The sequence below is a fragment of the Hesperophylax consimilis genome, chromosome 1 (genome assembly GCF_061612785.1).
Source record: "Hesperophylax consimilis isolate HC1 chromosome 1, BYU_Hcon_1.0, whole genome shotgun sequence".
Taxonomy (NCBI): Eukaryota; Metazoa; Arthropoda; class Insecta; order Trichoptera; family Limnephilidae; genus Hesperophylax; species Hesperophylax consimilis.
This window is the reverse complement of record NC_142836.1, coordinates 24877335-24901415: the sequence shown is the minus strand read 5'-3', so window position 1 is coordinate 24901415 and position 24081 is coordinate 24877335. Positions and strand designations below refer to the sequence as shown.

At 34.2% G+C, this 24081-nt stretch overlaps 2 protein-coding genes across 2 annotated transcripts; both read right to left on the bottom strand.

Annotated features, from left to right (window-relative positions):
- Positions 1 to 1060: 1060 nt before the first annotated feature.
- Positions 1061 to 2021, bottom strand: LOC149426510 (uncharacterized). Its single transcript, XM_089631384.1, has one exon. The coding sequence runs from the start codon at positions 2009 to 2011 to the stop codon at positions 1079 to 1081; it is 933 nt and encodes a 310-aa protein (XP_089487510.1). The 5' UTR covers positions 2012 to 2021; the 3' UTR covers positions 1061 to 1078.
- Positions 2021 to 20284, bottom strand: AGBE (1,4-alpha-glucan-branching enzyme). The gene is made up of 14 exons (XM_089631364.1): positions 20054 to 20284; positions 18959 to 19128; positions 18575 to 18795; positions 18333 to 18477; positions 18143 to 18233; positions 17551 to 17760; positions 17244 to 17315; positions 16679 to 16847; positions 16355 to 16564; positions 11411 to 11582; positions 10850 to 11034; positions 9935 to 10072; positions 8971 to 9084; positions 2021 to 2928 (listed from the first exon to the last, which is right to left on the bottom strand). Exons 1-14 carry the CDS (start codon positions 20164 to 20166, stop codon positions 2884 to 2886), a joined length of 2055 nt encoding a protein of 684 aa, XP_089487490.1. The 5' UTR covers positions 20167 to 20284; the 3' UTR covers positions 2021 to 2883.
- Positions 20285 to 24081: the final 3797 nt, after the last annotated feature.

The following is a 24081-nucleotide window of genomic DNA, read 5'->3' as shown; positions in this document are numbered from 1 at the left end:
CAGAACTCTTCAAAAACAATGTTTTCAAAATAACTTGCAGTCTCGTCAAAAGTTACACTATTCATAAACATTCGTCTCTCAGACGTTCAAAGGTCTATAACTTGTCCACAAGATTTCACTGCAAGGCAAACGCACCCGCGTTACAAATGAACGAGCGATCTAGGAAGGTACTTGAAAGGTCACTATTCTATCTCTTTCACTCGAGACACTAGAAACAAATTTAGGTTTTGCGCGATCTGTGGGACGAATGGCTATGAATCTAGGGTTAAGGTACTAAATTGTGCAATGATTTGTGCATTTGAATTGTAAATAATAAATAAATTATATTGGATACGAAAATACACATTATACATTGTTAAGTTTTATTATTTTTTTAAATGTGGTGAATACCGCGAAGGAATCCCAACAGCTCCATGCTAAACAGAGCTAGTTAAGTTAACTAAGACATCCCCAATCTGATATGTGATGAGGCTGAAGGGTATGGGGAGAGTCTGATATGAGATGAAGGTGGTATTCAGATCTGGTCACAAAACACGACTAATGCCATTTCAATTCTGAATGGTAGTCCTTCACTACTGTGACTTCAGAGTATATGTCTATCACTGAGAATTTGTGTACTAAAATAATATTTCACTTAAAAATACTTAGCTATAAGCTCGTCGTCCCACAGGTCAGTAAGCAATCCACATAAACTGAATGCAGCAAGACCCTGCGCTTAAAATTAGGTTTGCTATAGCAAGGTAACAGTCTGCAGCGGAGTTCAATGTGGAACTTTTCTGTTCGGGGAACTGTGTAAGAACAGCATTTGGTTTATGTCAATTGCTTACCTACCCATGGGACGGCGGGCTTAGAGTGATGAACCTTTAAAAGGCAGGAAATTAAACTTCGTATGTATTTTGTTTGTTAGTATTCAGTTTTTACGTTAATGTAAATTTTTATTTGGAAAATTTATGCAGAAAACCATATAATGTTAAATCTGAAAACAATAAAATATATCTCAAAGGCAATAATAAATATACACAATACATACAAACTCATTAAATTACATCGAAGAATAAAACTGTTGTAAAGTTTCTGTCTAATTCTTTATAAAAAAATCTAATCCAATTCCAACCTTTAGTTCATCCACCAGGTTAGTGAACGTGGCCCAGTTAATATTTACATGTACATTCTCATCGATGTAAATACTTCTCAATATATTCAAGCCCATGTATTGGTTGGTATCCACACTGCAGCGGAAGATAAACATGTCTTCAGTCCATTGACAAGCTAGAGACGCCAGCGTACTTTTCTCATCAAACATATAATCCACTATAGAACCCACACTAATCTTGGGACACAGGTTCTTGAAGAAGCACAGCTGTGTACCTTTAGTGCCAATAGATCCAGATATTATAATGTTATGATAATTATCAATGTATTTTCCCGCTATTGTGAATTTGCTTTTTAAAGATGTTTTTCCCAATTCGCTAACCACTTCTGCGCCAACCGATAACCTTTGGTTTACTGCTTGTAAGTAGTTTGCTGTTATTTCCACAAATGAAACATTTTTATGGGCAATCGACAAAGATCCAGTAAACTCCTCGTCAAAGTAGTTCAAGATACAATCTAGCCCACCTCCGCCCTCTGGCAGAAAGTGGGCAAATACGGTGCACTTCAACTCTTTGGTTACGAATGAATTGAAAGTTAGATTGAAGAAGCCAGGGGTACTCGATGTACTGGGGTATATTAAGGGTTCTCTGTTTATGAATCTGTTGTATGATTTATAGTTTGTAATTTGACCTGATGTATCCAAATTAATTTGACTATTGTAAAGTAAAGTTTCACTTATTACTTTGTTGATGTTAAATTTTAACCCTCCAAAATATATAGGATAAAGCGCTTTAGCACTCTGGTTGATGTTTATCAGCAAATTCTTCTCTGTGAGGCCACATATCCTTTCATAAGTAGTAAGCACGTTCTTCATAGTAGAACGAGTGCCTGGAAAACTGACATGTTCCCATTTCCACATATTTGTGGCAGTTATAAATAAACCATTCACCTACTAGTATACCTCAATACATCATGTCTGTCATTTATTCATAAATAATAACTGACAGTTTATAGAATAATTTTAAAATCTCGTCTCATTATTTTTGAATGATATTTAAAAACAAAAATAAACAGTACCTACCTACCCACTTTAAAATAATGTAGATGGAATACATATACAAAAATTGTTTTGAAAGGTGATGAAGTACACAAAACTTTATTATCTACATAAATAGTGAAAATCAGTCAAAAATAGGTATCAGTCCTCCGAGTTCTCTTTTAAAATTACAATTGTTTTCAATGAAGTTGACACGTTTTAGAGATGCCGGCCATCAAGTTCCGCTGAGTTCCTTAGGGCTGCAGTCTGCATGGTGATAGCCAATTTCCTTAGGGCATCAGAAGAAAAAGAATACCTCACACGAAATTGAGTTTGCTTGGCTCAAATAATTGATACAGGACACAATACAATTTACTCTAATCACTTCTTTATTGATTGAAATATATAATTTCAGGAAGCATTAACAAAACATCAAAAATTTATGAAAAATATTGCTCATTAAAATCTCTGATATAATTATGAAGTATTCCATTTATATTGTTTTAACATTATTTTTTTTTTTTGGAAATTACATAATAACAAAAAAACAAGAACAAGAAATTATGAATTTCTTAAATATAAAATTAATCTATTATAAAAAATATATAATATACCTATCTAAAAACTTAACACAATTAATAATATGGCAATCTTTTAGTACTAAGTAAAATTTATTGTAGTTCGCTATTAGATGGTATTCTAATTGCTTAGCAGCTGACAACTTATATCGTTGTGGTATTGCGGTCACTTACTAACTAATAGTTAGCAAACACAATGCATGTCCGGCAAGGCAGGTAAGCCTGGAAAGTAAGAAATTTTAATTAAGAATTATTACACTAATAATGTGTCTTCTGTACCGTACATGAGAACCTCCTGTCTATGCACCAGTGCTCAAAATATCCAACTATAATCCATCTGTTAACACTTTAGCCGTGTAAGGCGCACCTGTGTATTAATAATGTTTGGCTAATTTATATAGTGCCGTTTTCGTGAGAAATCACCTCAAGGACGCTACATATGCCTTGTACACGGGAAGCGCACCGTGCGCCACAAAGTTTCCCCGGCGTTATGTATATGAAACATATTTTAGAAAGGTCAAACTTATACATACTTACTTTATTTATTTGTGTTCCTAGATCTGTTATTATTTTTTATTTATTATTTACAATATTGTATTTTTTGTAAATCTCTCAGGCCACGGGTACAGAACCCTTAGTATGGGTTGTTTCGGAGAATTTGAACAATTCATCAAATTTCAAAGTTAATTTTCAAGTTCTGTGAAAGATATTTTAACTTCTGTTTTTTATTTCAGTTCTGTCAAGCAACTAGCCTATAATGATATAATAACAGAATTTGAATAGGACTTTCACAGAAGCCGTAAATGAACGTTGAAATTTGATGAATTGTTCAAATTCTCCAAAACAACCCATCCTTAGTTTTTTGTTTTAATATTCTTTATTATTATTATAATTTTAAGTGAAAATCTGTTATTGGATTTATCTTTATTATTTAGTTTATTCTTATATATGTAAATAATCTGTTGATTTTCCCAAATAAATAAAATAAAATAAAAAAATCTTAAATCTTCTGAAATTTATCCTTAATATGTATCCCAACCAATGATACAAAGCTTTCAAAGGGATCTCCACGTGGTTGCGCAGGCGCATTTCATAAGATTCTCAAGCGGAGACGTTATTTCCTTTTGTGTTATTTCGCAGAGTAATATATAATGAATTATTGTTTGTTTTTTTCGTGGATATTAACACTATTATGATTACTACAATATTTTATTTTTATTTTTTTATTTCTTTTTATTTAGGAAGCAAACAGTCGTACAGTAAAAAATTATAACAATAAACATTCATATTTTCTAGACCAGGGATGCTCAAACGGCGATCGCGATCGACCGGTCGATCGCGAGTGCTTTTTGAGTCGATCTCGAGAAAAATTTCCCATTTTTCATGTCTTCTTTTTTATTATGTATTTGTAGCTTGTAGAATTCAAAATATAGCAATCGACTAACTGATGAACATATGTCATCGTGCTTGCGATTAGCACTCGGTAATTACGCACCATCGTATGAAAAGTATGCCGAGGGCATGCAGTGCCACGCTTCAAAATCCAAAGTCATTAAAGTTAAGTTTAGAAACTAGAACTCGTTTGTTTTTAATGAAATAAAAACAATATTTTTTGTTTAAAACCACGAATTTTTATTAATTTTAAGACCGACCGGTTTCGCTACACTTGAGCATGGTTTTAAACAAAAAATATTGTTTTTATTTCATTAAAATGTTAAACCACAAAGTGATTGCTTTCTACGAAAATATATCGTTTGTTTTTTGTAAGAACTTGCGATTTTGAATGAATATAAGTTTTTTCATTGACTTTTCAGTGCAGACCTCCACCTACCTTGACTCAAAAAAATGCATATTGCGAACTAATTTCTGTCGTTCCTCCAAATTCTATGTGGATTAGTGGCCATGCAATTATGCAACGTCCCTATATACACACTTATACCTGCGCCAGGATACACCCTACCTACATAGACGACAATCCTGCATCACACATACTTGCAGTCTCTCAGAGTCGATCGATCGGAATCTAATAATATTGAGGTAGATCGCCAGCAGTTCAAGTTTGAGCACCCCTGTTCTAGACCAATTAAGTTTCATTGAGTTAAATGTTGATTTAGTATTTTTTCTTACACAACATATTAAATGGCAAAAAAATAAACATAATAAAGAAATACATAAAATTAAAAACAAATAGAAAAAATATAACTTTTCGCATAGCTATACTATTCACTACGGGTGATAATAATGTGAATCCTATAATTTCTATACCCGCTATATCCGATTTTTTGACAAAATGATCTGAGTATGACATCTTGTTCACATTTTTGCGAGCAACAAGATGAGCCTAAAATTGAGTTTCAAAACCTTCCTTTTCACGACCAAAAACCATGTTAAAACTGCGAGTGAGAAACCAAATCCGCTATATCATACAGAAAGTTACTATCAAAACCCGCTATATCGGATTCAACCAATCAGAAGCAGTTGTTTTGCCAAAATACAATATGGCCGCCGCTTTGACGACACGTTGAGCATTGTGTTTACATACGTCAAGTGAGTGATTAGCTGTCCCGTTTTTTAAAGATTTTACCGTGAAATAATGAGTGATATGTGTGAAAATGTTGTTTTATCACTTAATAACAAAGCCAGGAAACGAATGCGAATGCCTGAAACCTGGCAAGTTCATAAGAATCGCCAAAAAATGTAAGTTAAATAACCCCTTTTCTTCCTATGAAACTGACACAGTGACGGGTGGTGATTTGATGGGCTAGATTTGTTTACCGAAAATAAGAAAGTTCTTCCAATTTAAACCCAGGAACATACTAATATCATTGTATTTTTTATTTGTTAGTATTTCGTAGAAACCGTGTTATGGAGAATGATTTTTGTAATTTTTTTTAGGTACTCTTCGAAAACATTACCGAAAATGCCCACGTGCCACCATAACAAAAAAAATGCATTCAGCTGTATGAATTTGAGCGGAAAGGATGTTAGAAAATTTCACGAAGGTTTTTACATAGTTAAAGATAAAATAAAACAAGATTCTTATATCGTTAAGTTTACTGTCACTACAAACGTGCAAACCCGCAGAGTAGCCGATAGTAAAAAGAAAAATTTATCAACGATGTATTTCGTACGCGATGCACCTGGGAAACTTATACGCGTATGCCAAAGTGCGTTTTTGGGCATACTTGGAATAAAAAAAGATCGTGTACAAGGTGTCGTCACAAGGCACTTCCAAAATGGTGGGCAGTTGCCCAAAGAAAATAGAGGCGGAGATCATCGAAGCATCCGTTATGCAGAAAAGAGAAACAGTGTGATAACCTTCATTAAAAGTTTAAAAGGCGGAGAATCACACTATTGCAGAAGCAAAACTGCCAACCGCATTTACCTGCCGTCGGAGTTGAATATCCGAAAATTGTGTCGTCTATATAACGCCCAAAATACTGAATTGCAAGTAAAACAAAGCTTTTTCCGTAATATCTTCAATAATAAATTTAATATTGGATTCGGGAATCCAAGAACGGATGTCTGTTCGAAATGCCTCGAATTAGATGAAAGGTTGAAAGTCGAGCGAGATGTCTCTGAAAGGTCGAAACTTATGATCGAAAAAACTATCCATAAGAGGAAATCAGATGCGTTCTACGAGATTTTACGGGAAGAACAGGACGATTTAATCACGTTTTCTTTTGACTGTCAAAAAAACATGTCGCTGCCGAAGGTCCCCGATCAAAGCGCTTATTTTAGCCGACAGTGGAGTTTTTATAACTTCACTGTGGTCGTTGGCAGTTCCAAGGCTTCCCTAAACCATGAAAGTGTGCATTCCTATTATTGGGTAGAGACCGAGCGCCCAAAAAGCTCCAATGAGATAGCAAGTGCAGTATTCCATCGTTTGTGCGACACTACTTTTGGAATCAACATAACCAAAGTTCGTCTTGTAGCTGACGGGTGCGGGGGACAGAACAAAAACACGAGTTTGATTTTCATGTTAACTTATTGGTTATACCACAAAGCTCCATGCCACTTGAAGAATATTGAGGTAATTTTCCCAATAGTTGGGCACTCGTTCATCCCTCCGAACAGAGTATTCGCCCGGATAGAGAAGGTTCTGCGGAAGAAAGAACTTCTGGTAAAACCAGAAGAATACATTGCCATACTGAAAGACCATGGTACTGCCTGGAATCTGGGTTCCCAAATTAAGGTTTTCAATTGGAAACAAGAATCAAAGACATACATGAAAAATACTGGAACTTGGCATTTCCAATTTAATAAGGTTAAAAGGTTTTTAATGTACAAAAACCTAAATTCTGTTAAAATCCAAGGAGAAGTTGCATACCGAGCCGAAATAAGCTGCGCTAAAAACATTTTTAAGAAAAATAAGAGTTTAATTTCATCGAACCCGCAAATAATTATACCAGGACTGATTCCGAATCCCAAAAAAATTGTCGACGTCAATAACTTGTTGAAAAAGCACTATGGGGATAATTGGAAAAATTACGAAGATTTAAAGTTTTATAGTGACTTGCGTACAAATATGCCATTAAATGAGGAATGTAATTCTCCAGAAAACGATCATGAAGAAACTGACGTTAATGCCGTAATTTAATAGTATTTTTGAAATTTATTTCGCTTTATTATGTTTTTTTTTTAAATAAAAAGTCCGATGGGTGAAGATAAATAATCTTTTATTTCGAAATTCCGATATCCTTATTATTTATGTAAGTTGTTAAATATTAAAAAAAAATGGGACGCCCATGAAATCGCTGGAATCGTGTGTAAAAATGATCTACGCGTGAGTTTCTAAACCCGCCATGTCGGCTCAGTTGACTTTCAAAAGCCTCTATATCACGAAGTGAGTATCAAAATCCGCTTTATCCATTTTATTTATCGAAATTACTTAATTATTGCTATAAATATATTGAAAAATAAATGCTTTTCGAAATTTTATTACTCCAATTCATTATATAAAAAATTGTAATGCAATTACTTATGTACGCTAGAGATGTGACAGTTTTTTGCGGTTTTCTCCAAATCAATGAAAGTTGATATAGCGGGTATAGAAATTACACGACTCATGTAATTTTCACAACAACAAAAAATCGAATAAAATAAAAGTATTTTAATTTATTAAATTATTAAGCTGAATTTTATATGATAATTAACATGATAATATCTTCATTTCTTTTTCCCAAGTGATCTTTTAAATGAAATGAAGGGTACTTTTACAGATAGAATAAATGCCAACGATAAATAGATGCACTACAGCGTTGGCGTAGAACGTAGTCCATAGATGTATAAATTATGTAGACCGGGTGTCTCGGGTCTCGTTCTCGCGACACAGAAATAGAAATGATTCATCTGAAATGGAATATCACTGCTGTTCTAGGCTGGTACCACAATGAGAATTTCAAGTTTCGCTCTCTCTATTTCTCTGTCGCAAGAATGAGATTTGAGACACCCTGTCTACAAAATTTATACATCTATTGTCGCTTGGATGATGAATCTTTTTTTTAAAAGTGACCCGATCATTTGTGATCGGTTGACCCAGGACTAATCCAGACCACAGTTAGGACGGGTTGTTTCGGAGAATTTGAATAATTCATCAAATTTCAACGTGAATTTTCAAGTTCTGTGAAAGGTTTTTTCAAGTTCTGTTATTATTTCAGTTCTGTCAAGCAACTAGCCTATAATGATATAATAACAGAACTTGAATAGGACTTTCACAGAACCCGAAAATGAATGTTGAAAATTGATGAATTGTTCAAATTCTCCGAAACAACTCGTCCTTAGTGTTGTCATTCAAATATTAAATTGGTCGCCCGTATCTTAAACTATGAAGATAAGCTTTGATGATTTTAAGAGTCCCATTGATTTTAAGAATGTTTATTTTATGAAGATTCTTAAGACATTAGTGGTGTTTTTTTTTTAATCAATGCGTGATATTGTTTAAAGCAATAAATTAGACTGAAGATAAAGGTGACAGAAGTGATATATATTATGAACGGGTAGAATTCAATTCCTCGGCTGGCTAAGTCCTCCATCACAACACAAGTAACATTTTCAGCTTACTGTGGTGGTAGTAGGAGATTTTCAAATATTTTCAGGTTATTCGTAACCCGGTAATGTTTTTCTTTCTTTAAAAAAAAAAAAATTTAAAAAGAATAGGGAGAGAGGAATCTATTCTATCTAACAAATTGACTGTTTTGGATGGGGATAAGATTGATGTTGAGATGAGAATTAATATGTTGCAATAATAATAAGTTTTCTTACTTGAATAGAGTCCTTGCGATCAGCCCATGGGATCCCAAGAGTGGAATGAATGCTGCCATCGACTTTGACACGGTTAAACCCTCCGTACTGGGAACTATCAGATGACAGGACCACCTATTGTTCAGAAAAAATTAGGGATCAAGTTACCTCAACTTGTGGTTATTTTGTACTAAGTTACGCACCAGGGATTACAGTCAATGAAAGGTTTTCCACGAATTTTCATAATCAAAACTACAAATTTTATTTTGTGCGTATTCAAAGCCATTTTATTTTCGTTTTACATAGTTTAGAATGCAAGAAGGATTTAAAAATCATACTGAATGTAATTAAAACTACATAATCTAGAGGCAAGCAGCAAGAGTATGTTTTGTGACCAGAAGTATTTTGTAAGTGTCATGTGCATTCATTACAGCCAAAGTCTCAACACTTATAAAAACCTCTTTAGCTGTGCCCAGAGATCCACAGTGCACATGACACACATAAACCATGATAAATAATAATCACTTTTAACATTGTTTATGTATTTGAAGCCAGTGGCGTAGCTATAGCATTCACACGGAAGGGGGTCCGACCCTGGTCTGGCAGGGGAAATTAGAAAGTTTTTAGGGACCCGGTGTTGGTGCAAATAATATTGTTGTATTTTATATATATAAAAGTAAGGAAGGGTTGTTTCACAGAATTTGAACAATTCATCAAATTTAAAAGTTGATTTTCAAGTTCTGTGAAGGTTCTATTCAAGTTCTTTCATCATTTCAGTTTTGCGAAACAACTGGCCAATAATGATATAATAATAGAACTTGAAAATCAACTTTGAAATTTGATGAATTATTCAAATTCTGTGAAACAACCCGTCCTTATTATTGGACTCCTGATCAACTTACCAATGTATACATGTAAAAAGCCTTATATACATTGTATACATATATGTATAAAGCTTATATACGCCCCTGATTGAAGCAGTTACCTTATAATCTCCTGGTGCATCCACCCCCAGCCTGTAGTCCGTGAAGCTCTTGTTGGAGTGGAAGTTGAAAACAAAGAGCAAACCGGCGCGCTCTGCAGCCACCACTTTATCATCTTCGTGCTTTATGGAAACGTAAGCCTGAAATAATGCACAACAATCAATATAAGATTATTATTATTAAACTAAGTACAGTACTTTCTCAGTAATCCGCCGCTCGATTATCCTACAACTACTTTAATCCTATGTCAAATTCAGTAATCTGCCATGTGCCTCGACTCAAGCGACAAGCCTTGTAGACCAACGGGTTGGTGACAGTACACAGCTACTGCCACTGTATACCCACATGTCAGTAGCTCGACTCGCCTAGACCAGTCACACGATGAGAATAGCACATATAGCAGACATTTTGACTGCTGAAACAATAAACACATGCACACATAGATCTGAGCATAGGAGCTACTGACCTTTCGTAAAATCGTGCAAAGTGACGTCTGAGTGACATATGAGATGTTGTCTTGTAGTGTGGTGTGGGAAGGTGAATGGCGAGTGAAACAAAAAAATGTTGTAGAAACTGACCAGACTCGCACATGACAGTAACTATGTAGTATAATGCGGTCATACGGTGCAAGTAGCTGCACTGTGTAACCAGACCTTAACACATCAGTTACTATACCTCCATCTAGCTTGATAGAGGTGACCATTTTACCAGTCATCAGTTAAATATTATTAAGTAAAAAGGGACACAGTCTTGACTTTTGGAATAGTCCTGTTGTTGTTGGTTCTGTTATATTGCGCCTTTCTTCTAATACATTGTTTATGAGAAATAGAGAGAGATTACAACGGAGCTGTCTTCGGTATTCCTTTAATGACCATTCCATATTAAAAATAAATGCAATAAATAAATGTGATTCTTACGGGATTGTGGTGCAGCCATCCGTATTTTTCTTCTAAGGCATTCATATCCCGGTCGAAGTTGTTGAGATATTTGTACTTGAGGTTTTCATCATCCACGAGTCCCCACTGGCGGCGAGCGTAGTGATACGAGGAGTTGTTCCCCGCCCGAGGGAAGTCCAGCCACTCGGGGTGCCCAAATTCATTACCTGAAGAGTTCATTAAGATCACACTAAAGTCTCTTACATGCATAAATTTGTTTTAATTCGGCAGTTAGAATGATTAAAAACGTCTAAAAGTGTTGAATCACATTAAAAAAAACGATTGTTTATTTATTGATTTACAGTACAAGTACCTTTGAAAAGAAATCTGTACCTGTAATAAAAATTACAATACAATTTTTAAACAATAATATATAATGAACACACTTATACATTGAAAATATCTTATTAGGTTTTCAAGAAACTGAAAAAAACTAGTTCGAAATTTTTGCTACTGTCGGTTGGCACAAATTCATTCAAATGTACACTTTTTAAAATGATTTGATTGTACATGTATTTTTATTAGGTAAATAGAATCCCCTACCAATAAAGTTGAGGTAGGCCTCCCCCCCCAGGGCGTGGGTGATCATACGGATCATGCAGTGTAGGGCAAGGCCACGCTCCACCACCGGGTTGGGTTCGCTGTTCACGCTCATGTGTGTGTACATGGCAGCATCCATCAGCCAGAAGGCGATCGTCTTGTCACCCACCAGAGCCTGCCAAAAAAATTATTTAATTCAAATTTTGAATAATATTTTTGGTAACATCAGAATTACATACGATAAAAACTGCATTTGCGTGTAATATAATTAATATTTACAGTATCCAAAAACTCGAACAAGCGGGAATCTATATCAGATTTTGAGTCTTATATAACTTTTTTCATTTTCAAGTAAATATAGTTCGAAGTCGGATTTTTTTTGATCTAATTAAATTTCCAAATAAAATGTTAATTTAATCTACATGCTGCAGATGATCACAATATTTGGGTTCACTACGTGCTGCAGATGATCACATTATTTGGGTTCACTACCCTGCAGATGATCACATTATTTGGGTTCACTACGCGTTGCAGATGATCACATTATTTGGGTTCACTATGTGCTGCAGATGATCACATTGACCACTTGACTTCAACACAAGAATACATGGTACGTATATAAGAGGAAGTGTGGAATATTAATATTATTATTCATTCCCAGGTTACGAATAAACCTGACAATATTTATTTTTTCGGAATAACTTTATTGAGTAAAACCTCAAATTGTAATATTTAAATATTGAAGACAATATTAGTGATTTCTAAACGAAAATCTGAAACAGAAAAATCAGAAAAGGAAACGGTCACATCTCACGTTTATGGAAACAACTAACGTTGGGCTAAAGCCATTTGGAGCAACGTTAGTTGTTTCCATAAACGTCGATGTGACCGTTTCCTTTTCTGATTTTTCTGTTTCAGATTTTCGTTTAGAAATCACTAATATTGTCTTCAATATTTAAACCTGACAATATTTGAAAATCTCCTACTACCACCACAGTAAGCAGATAAATCTTGCTTGTGTCATGATGGAGGACTTAGCCAGCCGAGGAATTGCACTCACGAAGCCTGGGTGGGAACTAGATGTGATGCAAACTCAACCACTGATCGGTCGATTAACTATACAAAATTTTATTGGGATGTCAAAAGTATTTAGTTTTTTGTTGGACATTTGTACCACCGGGGCAATTGTACATCAAGGTACTGATTAAAAAAAAAACTTTTTGGATTAACACATTGTCGTCGGGACACGGCATTTGCCATTTTTCGCGGACTGTCAGTCAACTGCGGGACACGGCAAATGCCGTTTTTGTCGACTGTCGGTTTTTGGCGGGAAACGGCATTATACGGGTTTGTTATCAGCGTGAAATAAAATGCCTTGAAGGGTAATTTGCTACCTGGGTGCTAGGCGACAGTCTGTCGACGTTATTAGAGATGCCTTGTCCGGATTGGCTAGTGTGCCGCTTGTAAAGGCGTCACCAAAAATCTACAGTTTTTATGCAATCTCAATCTCCAGTTTAGTTGGAGTCATTTCACGTATTGGACTATTTTTCATACCGCTCGCACTGTTTTGTTTTCTGTTTGGTATTTTATTATTTGAATATATTAGCATTGTATAGGACTTTATCCCTACAAAAATGTCTTTACAAGCCAATGATACATGCACATATGGTGTGTGATGGATTATCAACATATGAAGTGTACTGATTCCTTGAAAGAATAAATACTATCATTCATAAGTGGAATGGGCTCTTCAATTAGGCGAGGCAACCGCAAAAGACTCTTTTTTGAAAACAAAGCAATTAAACTAGAGTTATTGAGTGTTCGCCTTCGGCCTTAGGCGACACTGTTCAATATTTACGCGATCAGATTTCAGACATCCAGCAATTGTAAAATTGCAGGCATGGCAAATATATATTATTATTTATTATATAACTATTTGATATAAATAAACATGTTATCTTTTACATGGAATTTTCAAATATTGAATATTGAATGCTATTTACTGAATTAATATCAGGTTTTTATATTCAGCTTTGAAATAAGGTGAAATCAAAGCAATTATAATTTATTTTTGATGGTCAAATGTCATATATGATTTCTTTGAAAATTTCAATCGAAAATATTATTTGGTTTAGAAATTGTATCAATTTTAAGAAAGCAATATATTTTTGCGCTAATCGCGAAAAACACCCGCTATAGGCTAGAGTTTATTGTTTGAAGCGCCCGACTACAATGAGTTAACATATTTTTTTTTTGTCATTTCATTATATTTAAATAGTTAAGGTTCGTGATTGCCCTTGAGGTGATTTTGCTCAAAAAAAGGCACTGTTATTATTATTATTATTATTAACACTTCAAATGACAAATTCTATAAGAGTTTACATGAGGTTAGATAAATCGAGTATTTTGTTAAATTTAATTTCAATACGCAATAATAAACTGAAACAATTTAATTTAACTAATAAAATAACTGCTCTAAATAACTTTTCCTCGCTGAAATTATTAAAATTAGACAACTTTTTGCCTAAATTCTATATTTTAATCAAAATTCCGCTACTAGTACAACTGACTCCATGGTTGGGGTCGATTGTGGCATTTAACCAGATCTGTTTACGTGCTTATAGATTAATTTCTAAAAGATTTAGAGAAATAATAATTAAGAAAAATGGTAGACAACTAAATTCTCTACCATTGAGTATGAGTATTTTTTTTTGCATAAACCGTATACATAAGTCGCATAGAAAGATAAGGTCAAGTTTGTACAACTGTCCCCTGGCTCCCCTACACATATAATTTGTTTTATTTTTTATTCTCTTCCTATATAATGTATATAGTAAGATATATAATATATATGTATAATCTATATATATTCCTGTGAACATGTTTAACTGGATTGCTAGCACTTACGCACTTCCCAATGCTAATCATAGCAATATGTACTCTATAAATGTTCCAAAATAATGAAGAAATAAATATACATCACACAGTGAACAAAATTTTTTTTTTTTCTATATGAGCTTTTTGGTATTTTATCTCCTCTTATTCAATTTTTTTCGGCAGTCTTTGTTTCGACGCATTATAAAATGAACTATTTTATAAAGCTGATATTTATTATCCCCCATGTGATCGATTATTTTGAAATTGGACTAAAGATACTCGAACTTCAGATTCGATTTACTCGTATATCAAAAAATCGACTCCAGATGTGATGTAAATTTACCAGTTTCCTGCTTGAACTACGAGTTTCCAGACACCGTGTATAAATGTAAAGACTTATGCAAAAGTGCCTATACCGTGCCCTTGAGGCCTTATAAATGGCACTACATAAATCATCCAAATATTATTATTATGTTATACTTATTATACGTGTGACCAAACATACTCATATCGGACGGGGTCCGGAGGTAAATATTATTATTATACTACGCATATTATATGTGTGACCTAACATACTCGTATCGGACGGAGTCCGGGGGTACAATGCACTAATTTCGGGAGGTGATTCTCCATGATGTAGAAGTAAAAAAGATAAAAAACTTTTTTCGAAATTACTATTTTATTTTCCATACAAACAAAAAAATTCCTTAGAAAAAGATTAAAAATAAAAACGTAATATACAAGGTGACCGGAGGTAAAGTGCGTTAACTTCGGGGGGTGCTTCTACATGATTTAAGGCGTAGAAAAGAATTTTTTTTTTTTCGGAATTCCAACGTTTTAAGCTCGTTTTTAGGTAAAAAAAAGTTGAATTGTTTGTAAGGTAAAATAAATTTTCTTCTATGGAAATATATTTTAGTATGGGAAAAAGAGGAATTTCGAAAATTTTATTTTAATTTTTACTTCTACCATCATGCAGAATCACCTCCCAAAGTTAGCGCACTTTACCTCCGGACACCCTGTATTTGTGTTTATTTTCATGTTTATGTTACTCACTTCGGTGTCCAAGTGACAAATAACAACTTACTCAGTAAAAGTTCTGGATCCAAAAATTCATCATAATTAATTTTATCTGAACCATGCTGTAGACATAGTCCGTTGCGCAAGGCAAGGGGCTTATAGCGGAACGCCTATGGTGTATCTATCTCGCACGAAAATTGCCCAGAAGCGAGAGAGCGTCTTTTAACGAAATTTGAATTTCCGCCCGCTAGTTATTTGGCCTTAACATATTCTCAATATTTTATGTTACTAATGATAATACAAAACAAATAATATTATTGTTTACAATTGCTCGGTTGAACATTGAACAAGATTTTACTGCCCCAATAATATGAACTATTCCAGGCTAAAAGAGCGTAAGTGAAAAATTACAACTTTTTGGGAAAGCGAAAACAGTGAAATAAATTGTGAAAAATGTGTACAAATTATATTTTAAACTGAAAATGTTAATTTTTCGATGTTTTTAAGTTAGATATATTTTACAATTAGAAAATGTGCAATAAAAGGCAATTCTTTTTTTCACTCTCCTGAAAATTTGAGAATTTTTTTCACTTGCGTCTTTTTGACTTGGAACAGTCGATATCGACGGTCCCGAAGAACAATGTTGGATTTGTAAATTGTAATTTTGCAGTTGAACTGTTAAAATTTTCGTTTCTGCATTTTTACTGTTAAGATCAAGAATATAGTGTTGTTTGATATATTGCATTGACCCCCATTTATTCAATTGGAGAAATATATTATCAAAAACAGTAAAAATGCAGAAATATGTTCATTATCATAATTGCACATCCGACATTGTTCTTGGGGACCGTCGATATGGAAACAAATAATATAATTATTTATGATTCCTCGTACGAAAGTCATTCCAACAGAATTTTATTATAAATAAATCATAGAATATTGTTTGTTCTTTAGAATCAAGGTAAACACATTTAGTGTCTCCAAGCAGGTAGTAATAAAAATAGGTACATACTTATGCAAATGCAAGGTTTAATAAGCATGTGTAGAATTTACCTGGTCGTGGCTTTCTGCGTACGCAACTGCCCCCTCCATCCATCTCCTGTTTGTTAACGTGTGAACAATGTTACCAATATTCCAATCCTCATCTTTGTATTCCTTTAGCAGTTTAATCCAATTGTCGGGAATAGCCATGGCCAGGCGATAGTCAAATCCTAAACCACCTTCTGATACTGGCCGACAAGACGCTGGCATACCGGATACATCCTAAAAGTAAATGAAATAAATTCAAACTTATTTTAAATACCTTTTGAGTGTTGCCATTTAAAGGAAATTGGAATATGCAATCAAGTTATTTATCACAAATATGTAATGTCTTACTTCAGCAATTGTGACACAGTTATCGCTGTTTGTATGAAGCAGTTCATTAGCAAGCATAAGATATAGCAGAGCTTCTGTGTCCACATTCAGTCCAAAGTATTCATCGTAATGTCCAGAAAATCCCTGAACACCACGGCTGTGGTACAGCATGGAAGTGACTCCGTCAAATCTGAAATTCATCATGGATAAGTCAAATAATAGTTTAAACACTGCTTCAATGAAATCTTGGGAATGACTAAGTCAACCTTTACCAAGTTAGACTATTTGAGTGCACCTCTCCCGTGGGTAGAGCACAAACACAAAAGCCACGGCACTTAGCAAACGAATATCTCCCATCTTCTGAAAGATTGATCCTTACAACAATTAAAAAATACCTACCATGTGAAAAAGATGATTCTGGATAAAGTACTACATTTTTATTTGTACTTACTTTGATCTTAGCCAAAAGGCTGTGGTATAAATGCATTTAGATTTAAGTGCGAAATTATCAATGTAATTTAACTGAATCTGACTTGATCTTGATGTCGATACACAGCATAATTAGTAAGAATCAATCACCACTCACCTGAAACCGTCAAATCCATATTCTACTTGATACCATCGCAGGTTCGATAGTAAGAATCGTAGAACCTCAAATCTAAAAGAATAAAACATCATTTAATTTTGCAGATTGAAGGTTTCATCTTAATTAATCAATCTAATTGTAGCTACAATTGGTTGAGAGGTTTCATCTCCATATCAATTGTAGCTACAATTAGATTGATTAATTCATAAATTATTTAAGTATTTCAAAGAGGTGACCAATATCATAATTCATAATCAATTAAAAACATCAATGAAGTAATACTTGAATGATTCTTCATCTAACTTACTCAGAGTAGTTGAATAGCCTTGAATCCCAGAGCGGATGCGTTCCTTTGGGACCATCGTGGAAGTAGCAGGATGTGGTGCCATCAAACTCATTCAATCCATCCAGCGTGTTCTTGCAGGCGTGAGAGTGCACCACGTCCAGCAGGACATACAGTCCCATCTTGTGGGCCTCATCCACCAGTCTCTTCAGCTCACAAGGAGTTCCGTAGCGGCTGGATAGTAAAAATGAATTGCATTAACCATTCTACGCAGGTTCAAGTTGTGGTAGATTTCAGACCATGCTTAGTTCGAAAATAAGCACATATGGTGCCATGAATGTTTTAGGTCTGGTTCCTAAAGACATTGAAAGATAAAAACTTTAATAGCTTCGTCTAGACATCCACAGAATACATATTCCCAACTAGCAAATATATAATGAAGTTGTCAATAGGGCAAAACAAAGTGTATGAAATTATTTGTGAGTATAATAATTATGCTGGCTGCTTGCTACTTGTTCATACTTGTCTAGCTCATGCGTCATATGCCTCTCGCAGCTGGACTATGCTAACGAAGGATGTATATGAATTCAATAATAAAGTATATGATCCAACCAACCTACTAGCAGCAAAAAAGCTTGTGACCTGGTAACCGAATGAAGCATAATAGGCATGCTCCATTATTGCCATCAACTGTATTGAATTGTAACCTGTTAAAGAAAGGAATAATATCATTACAGCAAATAAATTATAAGATCGATAATCATCATGAATGAAGATCATTGAATATGTAATCATAAGCTACCTACCTTGGTTTTTAATTCTTTTCAAGATGTTTTCTGTAAACTCATTGTACGTTCCCACGCGATATTCTGAAGTAGCAATCCCAACGTGGCATTCATAAATTCTTAGACTTTTGGGACGAGGAACTTTCTTGTGCTTCATAACATAAGGCTGAAAAAAACGCAGTTAGTTGGTTAGAATATTGACTGATCGTTAAGGAACAAAATAATAAGAATCCATCAAAATATTGCTTCATAAGAAATATTACCTCTTGTGGATTGTAAATGTGCTGTTGGTAGACATTTCCATTATCATGCGTCTTGACATATTGTGCCCAGGGAGATATCCTCGGGAGTTGTCCATTGATGATCAGCTCTACACGGGATAAGTGGTTCAGGGGACAGCTTCCGTCAGGGTTTGCCGGAATAATCAACTCCCATTTGCTAAATTCCAACTTCTTAAAGGCATGGCTGGTCCAGTTCCAATTATCTACAGGTATTATACATTATTCAGTTACTTATAATAAAAGTGTTCTAATTTCAAAACATATTGCTTTTTACCATGCAAACATAAAATTCCCAATTTTAGAGGCAAAGTTATTTGATATTTGAGTGTAATAAAGAAGATGATGTATGCATCTATTGGTACTAACTGAATTCTCCACTGAGACAAACTGAGCTGGCACCCGGGGCCCACTCACGCCAACTGACGGAATTATCCGGGCGTATCTGCATGCCAAACTTCTTGTAGCCGCTGCTGAAGGCTGTCAGGCCCCCTTCAAAGTTGCTGATCTTCTCCCAGATGTCTTTAAAGCATCCATACCTTTAAAATATAACAAAATATACCTACCGATTTAATTAGGCAAATATCCATGACTATTGTAGCCATAACTGTGGCTCATGGGTACGGGCAGGTGGTTTCAGCTTTCATTTCAAACGAAAATAAATAGGTATTCATCTATACTTGTAATACGCATTAACTTTGTGGCTCGCCATAATTTACAATAAAAATATATAAAATTTGTTTTAAACCAGGTGTTTTAATATTCTCCTGACGAAGGAAGGGTGCTTCCGAAACCGGTAGAGTGTAATGAAAATGTGGTCTAAAACAAATTTATATATTTTTATTGTAGGGTATTCTTCTGGTTGAAAATGTAAGTAGGTAAGTTTTAAAAAAAACATTTGAAAACAGTGTAGAGGTGTATGATAAACGTGAAATTCTTATATTTTAGGTACCGTACCCCTCGTACTTTCATCAAATTAGTTATCTTATCTTAAAATTAGCAGATTTACTTATCTTTTAATTATGTTGATCCTACCGTTACCATTCAATATCCATGTTTTCAGACATCCTTGAAATGTTAAACAGAAATAATATATATTTCTATTTCTGAGATAACCTACCTATCTCAGGTCATTTCCAAACCTGAAGTGATATTATCAGAAAAACATTTAATACTTACTTATGTAAAATTTAAATAGTTTGTTTAAATTAAATTGTTTAATAATAAATAAAGAGGCATTTAATCTTTTCAAATTATTACCCACGTAATTTTATAGTAGAATTCAAAGAAAATAAATATTTGGCAGTCTTATTAAAACATTGTATTCTCATTCATTCAAAATAATTGATCCATTCATGTTTTGAACGAAAACATAATACCGCCATAGCCCATCTGTGACCTTCAACGTGACATTGAGAAGGTAATGTTATCGAGAAGAAAAATAAAAACATAACCTGTACGAACCTTCGACGAAATTCTCTTTCGTAGCTTTTTAAATATCCATCACGTTCTAGAAGTTTGTCTAAATCCGGTACCACAACTGTCATGGGGTCAATCGAAGATTGTGTGCCTCCCATTATGATTCCAATTTAAAAGCCGACGAAAGTAAAACACGGTACACAGCGCTGAACAAACTCAAAACAACTAACGCGAAACGTGAACGAACGCGAACTAACGCAAACGTCGTAAGTCGCGTCGAAGTCGCCCATAAGTCGCCGGTCGTGAATGAGAATAATTTATTTTAGCAAACGCGATATTTGATTTTCATTTATAATAATATAAACATGCATTATTTTACTTGCAGAATAAAACCACAACAATAAGCTACACGTAGATATATTTTAATAATAAATCGTCACATAACACATTATTTTCAGTCAGGTATGCATTTGGCAGGTAGGTATGAAAAATATTGGTCTTCTCGGTGATTTGGATTTCGCGGTATTAAAAAAATTACTAGTTATATGTATATATCGAAATAAAAGATGCGCACTTTTGTGATCAAAGTCTAATAAATGACGTGTATTTTGGTAAAAATAAAAACGCTTGTCTATTTTCGCACCGGGCTCAGTTATTTTTTATGTAATGCGATTTATGGGTTCTCGTTATTTCATCGGCCACAATATTCCATCCATTCCATCCATGGTTGGATGAAGACCATAAATAAACCAATCACATGAAGACTTTACCAGACTCCTTTCACCATACCAACCTTACCACGGCTGATTTGGGCTAACCATCTCGTCGGTTTATGTGACTATCACAATTTTTATTTATTTTTTACTGTGTTTTGAGTTAGTTTATGTAACATTTACCATTTACGTAGGTATATAAACTAATATGTACATGGTTGCATTTCGTTATTTGTATGCAGTAAACATATATTTTTTTTAAATAATTCATTCCTCAGACTTTTAGGCATTTCATGAAACATCTTTAATCCTTTATACATTAAGCAATATTCTGTGATTCTGTTTTTCTCATATGCGGCTATCTAATTCTATTAACATTTCTAGAGTCATAATTATGTATATTTTTTATAAAATACTATTTCATCCTTAAAGTATTTAGGCATTTGGATATTCATAATTTTATGTATAAAAATGAACACATTATATAGCAGTTTATTTTGTTATTGGTATCCAATTCTCGCTTCTCTCTCATTTGATTCTTCTTCTTCTTCAATGGCGCTACAGCCCATTTCGAGCCTTGGCCTCCTTTAACATGAGCCTCCACCGCCCTCTGTCCTCGGCCGTCGTCTTCCAATCTGCAACATGGAGTAGTCCTCTGGCATCTTTCCTGACATCGTCCTCCCATCTCAGCCTAGGTCTGCCCGCCTTTCGTTTGCCTCCCGGGTGTCCTGTTAGAACCTTCTTTGGTACACGTGTGCTTGGCATTCGGTGCACATGTCCTAACTTCCAGCTTATTCAGTTTTTCTCCATTGGCCAAATATAATATCGTGGAGCAGTAGTCTAAATGTGGAGCAACTATAGTTTTAAAATAAGCTCTGTAGTGTTTCTACTTAATTTATTTTTTAGTCTTCTAAGAAAGATTACTTTTTTGATACCTTCGTCAGCACATATTGAAATTTAGTTTTGAATCTAATATTACACTTAGACATTTGATTTCATTTCCTTTTTCAATTTTTTCATCATTAATTGTCCAATTTAACACTACATTATGCGTTTTATTGCCTGTTTCCATTTTTTATTTCAGTTTCAACTTATTTATTTTCAGTCATTTATTTTATTTCTTGTTTCTATGTACTCTTTACACGAAACATAGATTAACATATCGTCTATGAATAGTCTAATTTTGCAATGGTTTGTGGCTTTAATTGTATCAAATACGCAAATTATGAATAGATAGGATGCATGATCTGGGCACCAAATTTGGGAGTACTATTGATATATTTATTGACTCCATTTATATGAGCGTTTTTTTTAATATTCTGTTCTTAAAAGCCACGTAAAAGCCCAGTTGGGCATAAAACCAAATAAAATAAAAATAAAATTGGGCCTAATACCGACCCAAGGGGAACACCTAGGTTTGGTACATATGAAATGGATGTTTAGAAATACAGATATTTTTTACCTCGCTAGGAATCGAACCCGAAAACACCGGCCCAGAATAGGTACTTACTTTAAAGTACAGTACAGGTAGGTACTTCAAATTGACCTCCGAGATCACCGGAGGCCGCAAAATATAAAAATTGCATGAAAAACGAAACGTAAGGTAATAAAAATTAAACAACATCGACTTCAGCCCTTAAATAAACAACTCACCTTCAGCCACAACACGTTCGAATTTCGAGCTCCTTGCTACGATTTCGAACATTGTTCCAATGCTCTTGTATTTTGTTCTGCGACGCATGTTCCAAACAATCAGCTGTTTATAGTTCAATATTCTTAAAAAACAATTTTTATAGTCCATTCTAAATTGCGTACTTCCATAAAATTAATTAATAACTAAGTAGGTACTTACCCATTCAAAAAATGTAGGGACCGTGTTAAAAATGTGGAATTTCGGAAATTTCTTGCAAGGCTGATGTAAGCGTAATGATTAGTAATGAATGAGAAAAGGAATGTGCAAATGATTAGCGCATGCAGAGCGGATGAAAGAAGAAAGGAGTATCAGGAGATTACATGACGAGGAAGTGAATGGTAGAAGAAGTTAGGGATGATCCGAGGAAGAGATGGCACGATCAAGTGAATTAAATACTTGAATCGGGTGATAATAAATCGGAAGTCACAATAACAGAAGAGTATGTATAAGGTGATGTATGCATGTGAATGAAACAAGGAATGTGTCTAGATAGATCACTGTTTATCGGTCTATCTTATTTGCCTACCCCGGCAGTGAAAAGGCTTGATAATAATATTTGTCTAAACATACATATCACCGTTTTGTATGAAAAATCTCCTCAAGTAGTTAGTTTTTTTTTTAAATAGGTGCTTTCCCACCATCTATCCATCCACTTCCACCACGGTTAGCTGTGTTCTGTTATTTACAATAAACTTATTTTCATTTCTTAACAATAATATTATTTCCACCAATGACATAAAAATATTATTTCACTAACATGTGTAGTTGTCATTGGATAGATGTTGTAAGTTTTCAAGTTTACTAACATTCGTAAGGTAAATTTCGGCTTTTGAAAGGCGATGATCCTGAGGCAAATATATTTTTTTTACAAATACTTTCAACTTCACAGATCCTACTAATAATATCCTGTGATTTTTCATGAATCTACAGAAGAATCTTTTTGAGACTTTAAAAATGTTAATTATTTGGGGAGTAATTTTTACAGGCTACATAGTTACCTATTTATTAGAGGAGTGGTTACCTAATATTAATAAGTTTTTTTTACTTGCAGTTTTATTAGTGGTGTGGTTTACCTAATAATAAGTTGCTGTTTTATTAGTGGAGTGGTTTACCTAATTATAACTTGCAGTTTTATTAGAGGAGTGGTTTACCAAATAATAACTTGCAGTTTTATTAGTGGAGTGGTTTACCTAATAATAACTTGCAATTTTGTTAGTGGAGTGTTTACCAAATAACTTGCAGTTTTATTAGTGGAGTGGTTTACCTAACTTGCAGCTTTTATTCAGGAAAGTACATAAAATATAATTAAAAAAATATTATCCTCCCACACATTCTTCTACCGGTTTATCTTTGCAGTGGTCTTGGATTATCCACTATCCAAAGTAAAGTGCTATAAAAATACCAGTCTATCCAACCTCGGTGTTGTAATAAAACCAAAACCAATCCATAAATGACAAAATATCTATAAACTATAGCCTAGGACCATTACAAATACAGAAGTGATCGAAGAATATGTTCAGGTTATAAAATATCATTATAATCAGTCATCCTCTTTCTATTGCTGGATGGAGTTCTCCTCAAACTCTCTCACTTTGTCACACATTAATAATATTAATTTGGTGAACATTATTATCTGAACTCCTGTAACTCGGTATCTTCGCCCTCAA